The 18975-nt window shown below is 48.9% G+C and overlaps 1 protein-coding gene across 2 annotated transcripts in view; it reads right to left on the minus strand.

Moving 5' to 3' along the window:
• The window catches only part of NXN (nucleoredoxin), a 47913-nt gene extending 33123 nt beyond the window's left edge, over positions 1-14790 (minus strand). Inside the window, exon 1 of one of the 2 annotated variants that reach the window (XM_048324619.1) lies at positions 14430-14787. In XM_048324619.1, coding sequence (XP_048180576.1) covers positions 14430-14747 — 318 coding nt within the window. In that variant the 5' untranslated portion in view covers positions 14748-14787. Of the gene's footprint in view, positions 1-14429 lie in introns of both variants that reach the window. The other variant, XM_048324618.1, reaches the window with a different exon arrangement.
• Positions 14791-18975: the final 4185 nt, after the last annotated feature.

An 18975-nucleotide genomic window follows, 5' to 3' on the forward strand; every position in this document is an offset into this window, starting at 1 on the left:
AGAACATCCATGGCTACTTCAGCCAGTGCTGCAGGGAGCAGGGCAGTGAAGGGAAGGTGCTCCTCTCCTTTGATGAGAAACAATATGAGAAAAGGAATGATGGTTTCCTGAACTGCATCCAAGGGAAAGTAACCCTGCTGGAGTGCCTGGCAGGGCATCAACAGCAATGCAAATTTCAGCTTTCAAAGAAATCATACTCAAGAAGGGGGTGGGAATATCGTGTAGGAGCTGAGGTGACACTAATCCCATGGACTGTTTTACAAACTGCTGCTTCTCTCCAATGAAATTAAATCCTCTGCAGAAAAATCATCTGGCTCCAACATCTTTTGTTAAGTGGAGCATAAACAGAAGGAAGAAGAGCTCATAACTGAGCAGAAAATGGACTCAGATGGGCTGCTAGAGAGTGAAGGGAGAGCAACCAGACCACTGGCATTTTGCTCTTTTCTTTGGAGGGTCACTGCAGGATCTCTGAACCCCAATGAGCCAACAAGGCTCTTCCAACACATCAGGAGCCCTCTGTTCACTGCGAGGGGAAGGAAAGCAGGGTGGGAACAGAGCATGGCAACTCCTGCAAAAAGGTCTGGACTTGATTATCAACTTATTTTCTTTAGTAACATTTAGCTAAGCAAGCGGGAAAGAACCCTGTGGTGTCCTTCAGTGGCTCTTACCAGGGAAGCTGGAATGAGGCTGGTCATTCACCTGAGGAGCTGAACAGGCTCAGCACGGCAGCAGGAGCTGCTCACACCAATATCCATTTCTCTGTCAGGAGCTGCTTTCACCAGCACAAACAAGAAACACTGAAAATGTGTGAGTAAATGGCACTTTGAAATCAGAAGGTGTCTGGCAGCTCTGTGTCAGCATGATGTACCCTCCAGGACAATTACACACCGGTTCACATAGCTTGAAGCTCTGAACAAAGCAAATGCTGTGAGTAATGGTGGAGAAAAAAAGCACAAAATAGCATGAAAAGTGTTTGCCCAAGCTCATGTCAGGCAGGAGTTTTCTATCTCTGTGACACAATGTCCAATCTGCTGAGCTACAGAAGAAGTTTAACTTCTTTTTACAAGGTTCATGTTCTCAGCATGGCTCTGGCCATGAGATCACAGCACCAACACCCCACATATCACTGGTGGGCTCTGTGCATTTTCAGCTACTGCAAGGATGACTGGAAGTATTTAACAATGGAAGGAAAACACAGGCACAGCTTGTTTGCCCCTCACTTTTATGTCACTAAGCAGCTGTAGGTGGACACAGGCAAAGAAAGCACTGACTTGTGCAGGAGCTGCTCAGGGCCAGGCACTGTCTCACCAGTTGCAAAGGGTCAGAGCAAACATCCCCATGGATCCTGATTCCCCAGCATGTGCTTTTGCACAAGGCAGGTTTATCCTCAGGGCAGGCCAGCAAATGTCTTGTGAGAAGTGCACACAGAGCAGCAGGGGCAAGACAAAATCTGTAACTGTGCTAATTGCTGGAGTAATTACAAGTAAAATACCAAGCTAAATACCACAAGTCTGAGAATCAGCAAAGAATCCTTTTCCTTGCTGGGAGCTGCCTCTCACAAATGATTTTCATCACCAAGAACCACCTCCATGGGCCCCGACAGACGTTTGAGCAGATGACCAAAAAATGTCAGGTATTTTTCTTTTCAATAGATTTTCATCCAGACAGGATGAAAAGACCTTTCTCTTGAGCAATTGAGTTTTCCCCATAACAGACACGAGCTGGCATGTTCTGATCGTTTGGTATTTCAATCCCAATTAAGTAAAATAGTAATTGCTGCACCTAAGGGGTTCTCAGCTCCCTAAGAGGAAACACTTTATACATACACAGATTTTCCTAAGCTTTACCACTACATACTTAAGACATAAATTGAGGGATGACTCACAACTTCAAATTCTTCACTACTAAGCCTGGCAATCAACACTGCCACTTTCTGGCAAAGAAACCCTAAAAACCTTCACCTGTGATGTCATCTGCTAACAGATTTATGTTCCACAGGGCGCTCCTGTCCTGTGACTCCTTCACTGAGGAGGCAGCTGGGTAACAGGATTTGTTCTGGATAATCCCTGCTCTGGCTCTCAGGAGGGGAGGAAACAGATGAAGATGCACTCAGCCAGAGATGGCAGCCACCACTTTTAGGGAACTTATTCTGCCCCAGCCACCTGCCAGACATAAATCCCATTTCCAGTTTCAAACCCGGAGAAGGCAGCACTGTGAAGACAGAAGAGAGGTGTGGGAAGTCTGCACTTCCCCTTCCAGATCCCAAACCTGTGTGTCCACAAGGCAGGAGGCATCAAGCCTGGCCTGTCACTGTGGGTGAGGCACCCATGGTGTTGGGGGGGAGGTAACACACAGCCCTATATAACCACCTATAGGGTAAGGACCATCTCCTTCAAATGCAGTTCTCTGAACAGGGCCCAGCACAACAGACCCTGAGCCACCAGCAGGGCTGTAAGCTTTGCCTGGGGTTATTATTTTCATAATTAGAGGGATGGCCACAGACAGAGGTGGTATTTGGTGGCCTCTTACCATAGAGACTTAGTGGGGTTTATGCAGATGACTCCACTTTTTCAGCGGCAAAGCCTGCAGCAAATCCTCGTGGGGACAAACATCAAACCAGGATCTGGATGTGGCTCAACACAAGGCCACTGCTCGGTCAGCCCAAGCCAAAAAACAACATAAAACATGCAGGGCTCAGAGGGAGTTTAATTCTTAAAACAGAATAAAATCTGGAGCCTTCCTGCAATTCAAATCCAGGCTGTCTGCAGCAAAGTGACTTCAGGTGAGGCACCACTCCTTGCTCCAGCCTGGTCCTCATGCCTCTCTCCCTCCATCCATCCCTCCATCCACCTGCTTCTCCCACACTCACCATCCCTCTCCAAAACAGCTCTTCCCAACCTAGGAGGCTCCTCCCAGCCTACCACATCCCCATCTTTCCATCTGAAGAGCCACTGGTCCCACACAGCGGGCAGGGACGCGCCTGCAGGGAAAGGCACGGACAGCCACCTACCCTTCTGCTTCACAACGTAGCAATTAACTGGTTTGAAAACTGCCTCTCTAGGCAAAAACCCGTCCTGGGAGCCAGCAGGGTGACAAAAATCTACTTTGTGCACCACCTAAGAAATAAACACCTTTTGCCAATCGAGGCCCTGGATGCTCCTGTCATGTACAATAATTAAACCATCAGTCAGGACACAGAATTAATGCAGACAGAGGGGGATAAAGGAATGAAATAGTTTCACTTGAACCTCACAGCTTAACAAAAGCAAAACCAGGTCAGACCTAATGAGGAAAAAAAGCAAAAGACAGAAGAAATCTCATTTAACAGTTGCCTTTCCCAGAGAGAAAAGCAGAAAACCAAGTATGCAGCAAACCAGGATCAGGCTGGGATGAAGACAGGCACCAAAGGCATTGCTGTGCCACAGGCAGGAGCACACACAGGACTCTCCTTTCTTGATCATCAAGAAAACACTGTAACAGAGGTGGTCTGCAGGTTTCTGAAGACAAGGAGGAGGCAGAATCCCTGGAACAGCAGCCCATATCATTTTCCATTCCTTTAAGAAGGAAAGGAGTGGAAGCTGTGCCATACGTTAACACTTAAATCGTCCCCACCCTCAGTTTCCCACCATCTGTACTACTCTCTGAAACTCCCCTACTCATTTAATTTATTGCTGTGTGTCTCTGCCAAAATCAAAGACCTAAATATCAGCAATCTTGGTGGGAGGCATCCAGCTGCTCCGGCTCATTGTAGGAACAAACCCTGTTTGTGCAAAGTTGCATTGAGAAAGCCAGGCAGCAAATCTCCCTAGGAACAACTTCCCATGCTTTCAGATTAGCAGATCAAGCTGCAGGCATTAAGACCTTTCCCCTTCTCTGTCTGTGAAATCCAGTGCTTTAGGACACAAAAATGGGTCTTTTCTAACCCTGGAACGAAGCGATTTTGGAAGCACACGGCACAGTGGCAGCGGGGGGCAATGGCTGAGGGAAGTAGAGCGCAATCTCAGGGTCACGTTCACGTGCTGTGTGAGATGGGGCTTTTCCTGGGAGACTGGAGTGCTGGGACCTGGGAATCATGGCAGTGGCAGAGCTCCACTCTGGTCACTCATCCAGCTCCCAGCCCCCTCTCACCTCTGTTTCCCTGCCCATGGGGTGAAGCCAGCAGGATTTCCCTAAGCACGCAGCTATTTGCAAATTTCCGAGCAGAGATTACAGGGAAGAGCTCATTAGAAGCAGCCTGTAATGTGACAGCACAGGGACCTCTGTCCTATGGCCACAAACCTGAATCAAAAAGGGAGCATCCTAAAAAATCAGCTCGTAGAGTCATCAGCCTCTCAGAAGCAAATAAGCACAGCTCCCTGCCCTCTTAAAACACCAGATATCAGCTGATAAAAGAGGAGCAATCCTGCAAGCCAAACACCCAGGCGGTACTTGCAAGGCAGGATTTGTAGCCTGGTGTCCTTTGATTTGCTCTGAGAGCGACAGAACAGTTGTCAGAAAAACATGAAGGGGAAGAACATTTCTAATGCTCTGGTGACCTGTCTGATGCTGAAAATCCCACCAGACACAAAACTGTGCACAAGGACCAGGGTGCTGCTGTTGCTCAGATCCTGAACTGCACTTGGAAAGGCAGAGGGAGACGGGTCCCCTCGGTAGGGCTGAGGACATCTTGGTTCACTTGGTTCTCAGGGGCTGAAACAGTCACACAAAGGAAGTTTCATCTGCTTCACAGATCTAACAGCAGATCTGGAAATTGTCATCTCCTTCCCACGCCATCACACAGCTTGGTTCATTTGAAACCTGTTTTATCCTGGCTCAGTTCAGCTTGCCTTATTCCTGCACACAACAGCAGCAGCCAAGCAAAGAGTGGACAAACTGGGACCCCCAGTAAGGGCCACGCAAGTGGATGCTGAACTGCAAACACAACCAAAACACTCCACACACATCTCCAGCCCAGCGTGCAACCTTTTAACCGGCAGCGAGCACGAGGGGATGGAGCCGAGATCCCTGGCAACACTACTAAAATCCCTGTGTTTCTCCTTTATTTTGGGAGAGGCAGAATAATCCTTTTGAACTATCCAAGTGGGGGAGAACCAACATCTGTTCAGATTCAACAGCCTGGGTCTCACTGCTTCAGCTCCAACTCTTTCCCAGCGGGTGAGGAGGGTCTCTAGCTTTTATTCAAAGGCACTGCCCTCACGCAGGGCCTTTCAGCAGAGGCTCGCAGAGCACCTCACAGACATTTAATTAAATCCTACAGCCCGCCCCGGTGAGGAAGGGATTATAAACAGGCCCCCGGCTCAAGCAGCAGCTCAGCAGCACAAGCACCTCTTTCTCTGGTATGGCCGAGGCGCTCGGCTCAGTTGCAGGAGTACAGCAGCCCCAGCACCACTGAGCTGCTAAGTACACATCAAACAGTCCAGAGACTTTGAAGAGCCAGTAGAGCAGAGCAGAGAGACCAGGAGCATCCTCTAATGGGATGGGTAGGGGCCCCTCTCCACTGACAGAGCCACAGAAAGGAGATGGGTTTAGAGACAACAAATCCGTGGTTTGTTACCCCTCTGCAAATTAAACCACACATTTCCAAAGTATGGCATTGCTGGTGACCAATTCATCCACCCAACAGCCCTGGGAGCTTCATAAAATGGAAAAAACCCCCTTTTTTAAGGCTTTTCTCCTTTCTTTTTTTCCCCCGTGCTTACCTATGGAGCGAGACTTTTGCTGGCTGAATTACATCTATTTAAACAAAAGTAAGTTCAGACATCTGCCTTTGCACAGTGTCAGCTGCGAGAAATGAGCTAACATCCAGATGCAGTGGCATGTCAGGATTAGCCCAGGCTGGGGCAGGAATGCTTCCATGTATGGAAAAATATTGGAGCAGTGAAACCATAAGCTTGGAGCTGAGTGAAGTGAGAGGCCCTGTCAATGAAGTTGCAGGCTCAGGTTTAGAGGATTTAGCAGCTCAGATCCGCCATAAGATCCTCAGCACGTATTACAATAAATTTCACACTTTTTCCAAAAGGGACTCCTACAGCAATGCTGAGAGTCATGAGGGTGAGATCCTACACCCCTCTGTTTGCTCTGGAAGCCAGGCTCGAACTTCTGGGCACCATTAATGCTCCCCACGCCAGGCACAGGCTCGGGCGTTGACGGAGACATTTTGGCTACTGCAGAGCTGCTGCTCGCCCATCCCTGGGCTGCTGCCTTCTGCCCAGCAGGATTTATCAAAGCCAGCTCAGAGCTGGCACAAAGGATGAAGCGGCGGCAGTTCAAAAGCAAACGCTGAGCTGGATCAGCTTGGCTGCGGAAGCGGCGCTCGCTTCTGCCACCGTCGTGGCAAGGGCAGAGACTGTCAGGGCACAGGGAGAGAGCCAGAGCAGTGTCCCCGTCAGCTGGCCCGACGCAAATCTAGCGGGCTCATTTGTCAGCATCCTGAGCTAACACTAATGAAGTCATAGCTATGACTTCATCTCTCCAGTGGGAATCTCTTGGGAACGAGGGAGAACTAGAATTTCTCTCTCCGGCTCGCTCATCCAGCTGCAATTCGTTTCAGTCGCCTTATACTCTCTTCTGCAAACATTACTTAATTCTCACCCAGATTTTTAAATCCTTGCCCTGAAATGTAAAATAATGTTCCCTTCTCAGCTGTCAAGGCCCAGCCTTGCTGAGAACCCTCCTGGTGGGTTCTGACCCCTCGTGCCAGTTGCCACCCACTCCCTGGGGTCTCAGCCCACAGCTGAGGATGCCACCAGATATTTTTTTATACCTCAAACACGTAATTGAAATCTGATTCCTCTTGGCAAATTCATTTTAAATAGGGACTTTTGCACCTTTTAGCCATTAAAATATTTTTAAGTCAGGCTGGATTTAGCCACAGTTGCAAAGACAGACAAAATGTTGCTGGAGGACCCTGGAGCTTCTCTTCTTGGCTGGGCAGGACAGATTCCAATGCTGCAAAAACCACCCAGCAATTAATTTCTCATACCACCCTGCTGCTACAGTGCTTTGTCTGCCTGGAGAAGCAGCCAAGCCTTGTTCCAGGGTATCCCTGCTGCCTTCCTCATCACAAACCTTCAGCTGTGGTGAGGGTTTGCTCTCCTCCCGTGCACCATTCCTGGTCTCCACAGCTGGAACAGCACCTATCACTCGGAATGCATCCTTTACAAACCAGATTCTTCATGGTGTTTAGGATCTCCCCACACAGGCGGGGACCCTGTACCCCCACACTGCCCTGTGCCTTGTTGAGGGCTCCCATCCCTTTGTTTTGAGGCCAGAGGGACTTGCTGAGCCCCAGCATGGGTTTGATCAGATTGCAGATGCTCAGCTACCACCCTGACGCAACTGAGCAGTCAGCCACTCACACTAAATAAAGGCTGCAAATTCTTTACATATTAATTGTTGGTTGCAATTGTTCACAGTGCTGAAAGACAGACGTGAGAGTATGCAGAAAACATTCCTGCATCTTTTTAGTTCCACCCTTCCATTAGTTGTGTGTACTCTATGCCAAATCAATAAGACACTGCATTTTCCTTGGAAAACGGAGATGATGAAAATGTGATCAGCTATCAGACAAGGCACTCATGTTGTAATCTGAAATACTCATACAATTCACTTTCCCACGAGAGAATTTAACAGGTCTGTCTGCTTACTTGTCAACTCATCCCACTCCCAGCTTCTCCATTGACCCTGTCTTTAATTTACAACCTACAGATTTAACTTTGATTGTGGTTTTTTTGCCTACGGAGCATCAGCTGAGAAGCAGCAGTTCTAGCCAGCACAGAGGAAGCTGCTCTGCAGAGGGACATCAAGGCAGTGCTGGAGAAAGCCCTCTCCCCAGAACACCCCCAGGTCCCCCATCTGGGCTCCCACCACAAGAACAGAGAGGAATTAATGTGCCCAAAGCCCAAGCTGTAATGAATCCAAGCACCCTCCCAGGCTGGCAGTACTCCCTCCTTTCCCAACCATTATTATCTGGAGATGATGGCACGAGCACAAAGTGATCTGTCTACAAAAACATTTTAAACCTATCGTGCATTACGCTGTGATGTGCCATGGAACCAGTTTAGAGAGCACATGCAGCTATAAAGTCGTGATTATTCAGTATTTAACCCAGCCTGAAAGCTCAGGAGTCAGCTTGTTATTTCCTGAAAGCGGGGGGCCTGAAATTATCTGTGAATAGTTCAAAGCTGCAGTTAATTCAACATCTCGACTTTCAAAAGCATAAAAATCACAGATTCCTGGAGCGTGTAAGCTTTTCAAAAATTACAAACTACTAACTGTCAAATCAAAGCAGCAAATAGAAATCCACATGGCTGATAAGACAAATAGTTGCATTTTAAAGAGTAATTAAATATCACTTTGGAATATTTTGCTTGGAACTTGTTTCCCTGATAAAAAAATGGGGAGGGGAAGGAGGAAGAAGCAATCCACACACACCAATGAGCTTCTCATCAAACAAATGCTCAGGCAAGCGCCGCTCAAATTTGTTTTGTTGAATTCAGAGTTCAGCCTGCTGTACTACAGCCTCCCATGCCCTCTTAGTTTCCCTAGATCCCTATATTTCACATCAAACTCTAGCAATAAGGAGGAGGCAATCACTGTGTTGAACTGGATTGTTGGGGAGGAGGGTTGGGACAAGAATCCCCATGGTGTGGTCACCAAAAAGTGCAATATTTTCTGACTTGACTTAGATTAAAACCATGCCCCAACTTCCATGCTGGGAGCATGGATGAAAAAAACAGGAATGCAAAACAGAGAGCTCTACCCAGAAGCAATTCAGGAGAAGTGAAACCTTACCCCAGTCCCACACACTCACCCCACCACGTGCCACTTTGAAACACTAAAAGTTTGTCCATGAGAAAGGATCAAAAAACTCTAAAACATCCTGGACTCTTCCAAAACCCAAACCTGTCAGCAATGAACTCATAACGAATCTCACCCAAACTTTCTAGGACTAAGCAATACCTGTGGGCAACAGTACCAAAAGATTGTTTGGAGTAGTGAATGAGGAGACAGCTACTGCATTTCAAACTGTTACCGAACCACTTGAAGAAGCCACCATGCGAAGGCAACGCAAACCTGATGTCAGTTTTTGGGATGGGACGTGTAGAGCCCTGTTCAAGAGCCAATCATGTGATTAGCAAACTGCTTGTCCCCCCACCCTGGAGCCAGGAGGATTTGATAATGGAAAGATGCCCAAGGACTTTCAGAGCAGGTCCTAAAACATGGGCAATTACCCACCGAAGGATGTAATAAACACCACAGCAGACAACACGTCAGCAAGACTTTTAAACTATTAATTCTCCCCCAGGGAAAGCGCTCAGGCAGGCAACAGTTTGGATATGGGGGGAAATCCAACCTCCATGGACATCAGTGATGTTTTTGCAACTCTCACAGGACCAGGGCACAGTCCCCAGACTCGCAGTCTACTGACGCTTACGGGGATTTCACAGAGGATTAGGGTCTTGGCATGAGAGAGGACTGCTAATTGTATGGAGGGTGTAAAACACAGCAAAGCTGTGTAAAAAACACATAGAAATAATTTGGAAAAAAGGCATCAACAACAACAAGAAGAAGTCAAAATGTTTTGGCTTCGATGTCATCTGCACAATGTGGAAATACTGAATAGCTTACTCCTCACTCATAATTGGAGTTCACTGTTGAACGTCTCCAAAATCACAGGGAAAAACACTCCATTGTTCTGCACTCTCTTTTGTAAAGCTGTTACGTGTTCAGCCTCTAAAGAATGCATTTTTGGAGAAGAACTATGCACAGATTACTTTACAAAGTAAAGTTCCTTTGCTCAGTCCTGCAACCTGAGAGTAACAAACGAAATTGTGAACTGAGCATTTTTAAACAAATGTTTTCATTTCAACATCTGGATTAAGATGCCACAATGAAAAACAGCACACAGGCTTCCCTCTGCTCCCTTCATACATCTCCCATTCTTACATTTCAGAACCAGCGAGTTTCAAAGCAAACAAAGAATCAGTTGGTGCTGCTAATGCCTTGCTTCTTACTCAATAGCCTGATGTCATGAAAAGACCATATTTTTCAAATCTACAGCTCCGCGAGCCAAAGAGTTCATATACATTCCCACCCCAGAAATATAAAATCAGGAATACAGCTGAAAGTGATTACTTAGATATTTTTATATGATGAAATTCAAAAGCTGCTTCAAGTGAATTACAAAATCTTCTGTAAGACAAATCCCACATCTGTGCTGACCACTTGCCTCCCAGATCTCAGCAGATGGCAATTTCAAACAGAAAAGTTCTGAGTCCCTGAAAATCACGGTGTACCTTAAACTGTAATCAAGGGTTTGAAGATTTCTCCTCCACAAAAATACTGTGTACAGTCTAATTTAATGACATTTCTATCTTCTCCCCACCATTTCTTGCACAAAGACTACCTACAAAATTAGTACCTGGTGTTCTATTAGGAGAGGTTCCCACAATAAATGATCTTTTAAGAAAAAGGGAAAACACTCTGTCCCAACCAAATGGAATTTACCAGTGTGAGCAAAGGGAGATCCTCAAATTGTTTTCAGATACTTGACTGAATAATCACAGAAAAACAATCAACATGTTCTGCATTTATTTAAATCCAGAACAGAAGCATCTCAGCCTTCCCAAGAAAAATCTGTACAACTCTCAACCAGATGCATAAATACAGCAGAAAAACACAAAACACAAGAGAGGCAAAGCACAGCCCCAACACCACTGTGGCGCTGTGTGGATGCACCGAGCAAGCGTCAGGAGAAAATCCAAGATTAAAAAGAATGAGGAACGAGGAAGATGACTGGGCCAAGAAAGTAACAAGTAAAAACAAAAGCAAAGGCAAATAAACAACAGTGAAAGATAAACTGCTGCTCCCTCACTGTAGAGCTTTTTCTCCTCCAGCACCCCAAGTCTCCTTTCTCCCACTCCTGTGTGGAACTACGTGAGAGAGCTACGCAATGAAGAATGTGGACAATTTATCTTTTTCTTAGCAGAGATGACCAAGATGTCCCACAGCAGCACAGCATGCTGTGCCCTCCTCCAACAGCCAGTGTGCCGTAAGGCCTAGAAGAGCACCCAAATTCACCCCGAGTGTAGGTGGACTCTGCAGCAGGGATGGTGTGGAGCTCACCAGGAGAAGTCTGGGATCCTTCCGACAGCAGGGAGGGAGACACCTCGTTGTGGGCTCTGGGGGACATCAGGGCATGTAGGCAGATGGGGGCTGTTTACACTACTGAGGGTCTCAGCAGCAATCAGGGACTAAAGCTGTTATTAAATCAACCCTCCAGAACTCGAGCAGATGTCCGTGCAAACAGGTAACAACGGGGCGATGGTAAACCAAAACCGCAAACAAAATGAAGACACAGAGCAACATCTTCTCCCCCATGCTCTGCTCAGCCACACCAGAAGACCAATCAGTTATCAGAAGACAAATCAATTACCAAAAGCTACCTTTGGATGCCCAAATCCAGGGCTGAACAACTTAACTGAGGGATGTGCACCACAAGTTAAAGGCCTCCAATCTCATTTGGCGCATTCTGGTTTTGTCCTTCAAAAAAACCCACCCAATAATAGGTCTGGCTGCGGCTCAGACGGAGGCATAATGCCATCCTCCTCATTAATCAAAGGCTTTCCCCACGGCCAGATGTTTGCTGACTTGTACTGCTTTCTTTTATTACTGGTTTGGAGGCAGAAATTGCTGTGTGCTGAAGTTACTCCAATTGGACTGGTTGTCCCTGGTAACTGCACCCCGGCATTATTGAGTTACCGAGGCATTCAACGGAGAGTGGCTGTTTGCTTTGACAATTCCTACTACTTTCCCCAATAATCATCAGAGTTAGATGCTAATTTACTTTTAGGACTGTGGGAATTTTACTGCAAACCCAGATAGGAGCCTGGGGTTTAAGATCTATCAACGTCTGGTGCCCACGGTTTGGAAGAAGGAGAGATGTAGAAAAATGCAGAGTACACGATGTGCACAATGACAGATGGACCTTAAAAGTAATATTTTTCAATAATTCTGAGCAACAAAAGTGATGCTTTTATATAGGATAGGAAGCCATCATCTTTCCTCAAAGCTTTCATGGCCTCAGTAGATAAAGTAACCAAGCCATAATGGGAAGTGTTGGCTGGAAAGGACTTCTGGAGGTCTTTGAGCCTGGGCATCACTCACACTCAACCCTGCTGGGGAGAGCTTCTCCCAAACAAGCCCTGTAACCTGCAAGGACAGGGAGCTGAGAGCTCAGGGACAGAGCTCTTAGTGTTCCCACTTCTCTCGCTGTCTCTACCCTGCATCCATAAGAGCCCTTTCTTCCCATAAATCTGTGTAATTCGCTGGGGTTTAGGAGTATCTCTTAGTGCAAAGGAACCATAACTCAAAAGCACTGCCTACATTCCTCTAATGCTTTTGTTTTAAAACAAATTAAGCCCGTGAGGTACTGAACATATGCTCGACATCCCCAGCTCTCGCTGGCATGTTTTTGAAAAATAGAAAGTTTGTGCTTTTCTGGGGAGTCAGGTCATTAACCCGACTATTTAAAAAATCAGCCTATTATACAAGGAAACTTCTAACTGCCTGAGCTACAGGTTATAAATCTCCTGTTTAGAAATCTGATATCCTGACATAATTGCCCTTACAACTTACAAATAGGTCCTCTGTTATCCATAGATTAAGCTTCCTCCAAAGCCACATCACATCTGCTTAGTTTTGAAAATATACAGCACGAGCTTCAATTACTTTACACTCCACACAAAAATAATCCTGAATTTAACTCAGGGCTTCTTGGAATAAGAGTTTAAGACCCCATAATCTTTTTATTTCATGTTTTCTTGCAATCTAATAGATGGGAGCATTGGCCAGCATGTAAAATTAATGCCACCTTCCACTTCTATGATTTCCCGACCATTTAACTACATTGCAGTGGAATTTTTAAAGCAAATATGGCAAGCAGAAGTCCCACCATCTAAATAATCTGAAATGTTCTGTAGGGAAATGGTCAGCTACTAATTGGAACCACAGTGTTTTCACATCCCTGTAGGAAGAGGGTTTGGTTTAAAAGAAACCTGAGTTAAACTGTAGTTTCTCTGACGGATGAAGCTTCTGTTGCAGCTCCTCTGATTAATGAAACTGCTCAGATCCCGACCACTTGGGCGAGCTCCCAGTTAGAAGTGTCGGGACTTCAAAGGGGCAAACTGGGGGCCTTGGGCAGCAAAATTATCCAGGTGCACAGCATTAAATACGTGAGTTTTTGCAGAACTGTGGGCTAAGTGACAAAAAGCCAGTGGCAAACAAGATAAAAAAAGCCAAATCCATGTTTCAAAGCTACATCTCTTCTCAGCAGCAGGGACATCACATGGCACTGCCAGACAACGGCCAACTTTTCCTTTAACAATTCCTTTACCTAAGGAACAGAGCGGAGTGCTGGCAGAGCAGGGTTCAGAGACCCATCCAGGAAGATGTCATCCCTCTCATCCCTTTCATCCCAACACAGCCTCGCGGTGTCCACACACAGGGGATGCCTGAGGTGGCTCAGCCACCCCCAGCCCTGCAAGTACCAGCGTTATCCCAACCCCAACCAAAGCCCAGCCAGAGCCTGCCTGCTGCTTCCACACCCGCGGCCTCAACCACTCACCAGAAAGACGTTTAGAAATGGCACTGTGGGGCACCATCTTTTCCATTCTTACTCAATTGCTTCCAGAGATGAGATTTGTAAAGAGGATTTTTTTTTTTTCTTTTAAGCGTTGCGAGCTCATTGGGAACTGGAGGCTCAGCCTGTGCCTGCCTTTTCCTCACAGCCTGCCCCGTCTGGGTCTTAGCGTGCTTTCTGTCCATTATCTTTCAGATTAAACTCTACGGATGAGAGGCTGTAACTTGCAGAGTATCGAACACACCGAACGAGAGGAACAAACCCCATCCCACAAACTGGCCGGGCAGCTTCACCAGCAGCTCCCAGCCGAGCCGGGCTCACTCGCACCTCAACCACCGCGTGTCCTTCCACGGCTCCTTTCTGTGCCCAAGCCCACGCAGGAGCCCACGGGCACCGTGTCCGCTGCCCACGCCAAGGTCTGGTTTCCTCGGGCGCCCGCCTGAACGACGCCGTGCCCGTGTCTGGGCTCGGAGGAGCTGCTCCCCTCACACCTCACCTGCAGCCCCGCTCCTCTGCGGGGCCCGGCGAGGCCAGCGGGTCCGGCCCCCGCACAGACCACGACGCCCAGCCCAGAGGGGCTCCCCCGGTGCCGCGGCTCCCAGGCCCCGCAGGAGCCGGGCGAGACGGCGTCGCCCCACGGGACAGCGGCCGCCACCTCCCCGCCGCTTCCCTAGCTCCCCCGGGAACTTTCTGGAAGGCGCCCAGCCCCGGCCGAGCCCCGCGGCCCCCAGACAAAGCCCGGGGCGCGCCCCGCCGCCCCCCGCCCGGCCGCGGCCGCGGGTCTCACCTTGCGGTGCTTGTCGGCGAAGGGCAGCGCCAGCCAGGGCATGGCCCGCACCGCCTCCTGCCACTGCTGCTGCTCCTGCTCCGCCGACACGAAGACGATCTCGAGGCGCTGCCCGCCGGCCGCCGCCGCTTCCCCCCTGAAGCGCCCGTAGAAGGCGGCCAGGCTGGCGCCGAGCTGCGCGCAGGGGCCGCCGAGGCTGCAGCCGAAGTAGAGCCCCACCAGGGAGACCCCGCGGGCGGCTAGCGCCGACACGGCCACCTCCTCGCCGTCGGCGGCCACCAGCACCTCTCCCAGCACGTCGGTGAGCGCGCCCGCCATCCCGCTCCGCTCCCGCTGCGCGCCCGCTCCGCTCCGCTCCGCGCCCGCCCCGCCCCGCCAGGGGGCGCTGCCGCGCCGCACGGCCCCGCGCCCGCCCCCGCCTCGGGCAGCGCCGCCCCGGCCCGGCCCGGCCCCCCCCACCCCCTCAGAGCCGCGGCCGGCGCAGCCCGGGCACGGAGCGGCGCCCGGAGGGACAGCGCAGCGGGGAAGGGCTGCACGCTGACACAGCCCGCGGTTGGGTGGGCTACTAGGGAGAAATTCGTCTCCTGGGAGGAGAGCTGGCGCAACTTGCTCGGAGAAGCTGTGGGTGCCCCATCCCTGGAGTGTCCAAGGCCAGGCGGGATGCGGCTCTGAGCAACCTGCTCCAGTGGAAGGTCTGCCGGCCCGTGGGAGAGCTGTGATCACACGCACAGGATCACACAGAACCAGCTAGGATGAGAAAAGACGTTTGAGGTCATCGAGTCCAACCTATGACCAAACACCACCGGGACAGCCAGACCATGGCACTGAATGCCACATCCAGACTTTCCTTAAACACCTCCAGGGATGGTGACTCCACCACCTCCCTGGGCAGCCCATGCCAGTGCGCAATCACCTTTTCTGTGAAGATCTTGTCCTGCCTGATGTCCAGCCTAAAGCTCCCCTGGTGCAGTTTAAGGCTGTCCTCTTGTCATGTCGCTGTTGCCTGGAAGAAGAGGCTGACCCTCACCTGGCTACAACCTCCTGTAGAGAGTGATAAGGTCACCCCTGAGCCTTCTTTTCTCCAGGCTAAACAGCCCCAGCTCCCTCAGCCGCTCCTCACAGGACTCCTTTCGTAGAGATCCCTCCCAACCCAAACCATTCTGACTTCCCTCTGGCCCCGTGGGGGTAGGTCCAGCCTTCCCAAAGGAAGAGTTGGATCCTTCTTTGTTTCCAAAATCGAGCATAAATAAGTATTTACCCCTATCAAATGCATGCAGAGAAACCTGAAAGCCAATCCAGAAACATAAACGTGAATTGGGCTGCACTGAGCTATACCGTCTGTCTGGCTGGCATACAGAAAGGAAATAAAGCAGAGACAGTGACATGCAAACCAGGCTGTAAAATGTATTTGCTCTTTGTAATCAAAGTCTGCAATCTGCAAGCCTGCAGAATTCACTGTGGGATCCTCAGCTGCTCCCGACTGATGTCCGTGTGTCCATGCTACAGAAGAGCCCCAAAACAGGACACTTAAATGTTACTATCTACTGCAATAAACACCTTTATTTTTACAAGCCTTCCTTATTTGGCTTCTTGTTACTGTTGTTGCTTTCAATTGTATTTAAAATCGTTGTGTATCATCGAGAGCCATTAGGGGATGCTTTATAAATACAATTAATTATCATTATTATTATTATTACAGCTTTACAATCTCTCTTTTCTCTTGCCAAGACCTGCTCCCTAGAGGTGGTTCAAAGCAAGGGAAGTTTTGTGTTGTTTTTCATTTGTCCTGCCTTATCTCCCTTAATTAAGTATCTGGGTTCTTCAGGGCAGGGAAGCTGTTTTTTAAGTCTGCAACCCTGAACTCAACCAACCCATGCAGCAAGATAAATATTCTGCTGTAAAAATAATATTTACAGCTGCAGTTAATACGTCTGTCCCCTCTTTTAGTGAACAAAGCAGGAGGAAGATGCTCTGAAATACAGAACAAGTCAAAAACATTTCTCTCTTGAAGAACAATGAAATAAAATGAGGAAACAGCTGTTCTTAACAAAAAAAAAACCCATCACAAAGCGAGGTGTGACTGAACTGAGGTTACACCATGAGAGCGCTTAAAATGTGGTGGGCGAGTGCCTGCCCAGCTGCTGGTTCTGCAGCAGGATCACAGGTTCAGGATGCTCATTTGGGAACCAGCTTGAGGCACTGGAATTGAAGTGTCAGGACAGCATCCCAAGGCTTTTAATAAGCAGTTTCTTGTCTATCTAGAGCCAGTACCTAACTGCACTTTCCTAACTCCTATTCATTTTTTATAAGCACTGTTTCTTTTTATATTGCACCCGGTTTGACTAGTAGAGACTATATTTTTCACTAAAGTATTTAGCAAGTATTTTTTCCCCAAAGTATTTGCCAAATATTTGGCAAATGATTGGCAAATTTTGGGATTTCCATGGATGTTTAGTAGGCACCCGGTGCTTATTAAAGCCTTGTCGGCACGGAACAATACAAACACTGAGGAAATGCGGCAGGGTTAAAAGTGTCGAGCCAGAGGGGCGGAGACAAGAACGGCTGGGAAAGGGGATCCGTGTCCCCCCTCGGTTCCCTCCCGCTGCTCCCGGAGCTGCGGGAGCGCCTGGACCCGCGGGGCTCCGGTGCCATCTGCCGGGGACACCGCGCACGGCAAGCGGGGACCGCGACCGGGGCGGGAGCTGGGGGAGCTCCGCCAGGAAAAAAGGAGCCTCAAAGGGACCCTATCGCTCTCCGCAACTCCCTGGAGAGGGATTGTAGCCAAGTGTGGGTCGGTCTCTCCTCCCAGGTAACAAGCGATAGGACAAGAGGAAACGGCCTCGAGCTGCAACAGGTTGGATATATGGGAAAAATGCTTCACCAAAAGGGTGGTCAAGCCTTGGAATTGGCTGCCCGGGGTAGTGGTGGAGTCATCATCCCTGGAAGTGTTCAAAAACCATCTGGATGCGACACTTAAACAGCTGAGTTACCCTAAAGTATCCACTGATGGCTCTGATCATCTGATCCTAAAAGCTAATTTGATTGTAAAAGGCTCTTTAGTTTTTTAATTCAGCTGCATTCTGAACTCCACGTTGCACTGAGGGGAGTGGATTTTCCACAGTATGCAGACATCAGCCAGCAGCAAAGCCTCTTAAAGGAAGGGACATAATTCAAACAGATCAGTGCTTGACATAAATCCATTGTGTGCTGACATTCTCCTTATTTGAGAGCTCTTAATTACGAGTATATTTGTGGGGTGTATTTTAGCAGCAAGATGTTGGCTCTGTTTCAGATTATGGACATCCATATGCAGAGAAAGCCTGGTGTAGCCATCCTGCTGGGAATCTGCAGGGGGAAAAAGGGCTAATTCTGCTCTGCACATGATGCAAGTCAACTGCAATCCTTCTCCTCTCAGTTTTTTTTCTTCTGGAGTCACATCAGCATCGCTGATAACTGAACAGGGTCCCAGCTGCCGAAACCAGCTCCAGCAGGGCAGGCCATCTGGATTGTGGCTGGTCACACATTAACTCCTTTAAACATGTCTGCGTCAAGGTATCAGCCTCCCAAAATGCTGCTCCGGATTCACTGGAGGTCTAAAATGACCGCATGGAATTTGACCCTTCAAATTCTTCCAACTGGTGTTGCAATCCTGTTAATATCCGGATTGCTGAGGGCAGCTGGTGGTACCTTTGACCCTCCTCATCATCTATGGCTCCGGAAGATGAGTCCTGCTGAATCCCATCGGGCAGCTGGCAAGATCCTCGTCCCTGCCACAGAGGCAGAGGCAGCGCCAGGTCTGTTGTGCCAGTGATGGGGGAGGCCTCAGGGCATCCCTGCTCATCCAGCCAGGTCCTGGGGTACCCATTCTGCCACTTTCCAGCAGGATTGGCATCCACGTTTCACCATGGAAACACAGAACAGCACTTCTGAAAGTGACCAGAGTTGGTTTCAAACAGCACCAGCAAAACACAAGGGAAGGGATTTCAATCACAGCCCTTCTGTGTGTATTTGGCTCTCTGGGGGTTAGCCCAGGACCTGGCTCTTGGGACTGGGAGGCAACATTTCTCTCCCAAGCCTGAAAAAATGGTCATTTTTATTTTCAAAGTCCTTTTCCCACAGGTTTCTGCCTGATTCTCTCCCTGCTCTTCGCCAGCCCAAGGTATTGATCTCAGCAGGGTCACCAGTAGACTTCAAAGGGACTCACACTTGCACTGCTCATTTAGGACCATGAATAGCACCATCTGAGCCTTATCATTTCCCTTCTGCCTCCACGGGAGATAACGGCACCTCAGGAACCCTCGGGCCGTCTCGCAGCCAGGCTGGTGACAATCACACCACCAGCCTGTTGCCACCTTTTCCGATAACCATTTCTGTTTCTTCCTAGCTGCCCCTGCAGCACCATCCTGCAACCACTGGCCACAGGGGAGGAGGGAAGGATCACTGAGAGGAGCACTCTTTTGTCTGGAAATACCCTGATTTCATCAGGGCACTTAAAATCAGAATGACTGTGACTCGCCACTACTACTATACAATTTTTTAGTGAAGT

This window comes from Corvus hawaiiensis, chromosome 20, assembly GCF_020740725.1.
Source record: "Corvus hawaiiensis isolate bCorHaw1 chromosome 20, bCorHaw1.pri.cur, whole genome shotgun sequence".
NCBI lineage: Eukaryota > Metazoa > Chordata > Aves > Passeriformes > Corvidae > Corvus > Corvus hawaiiensis.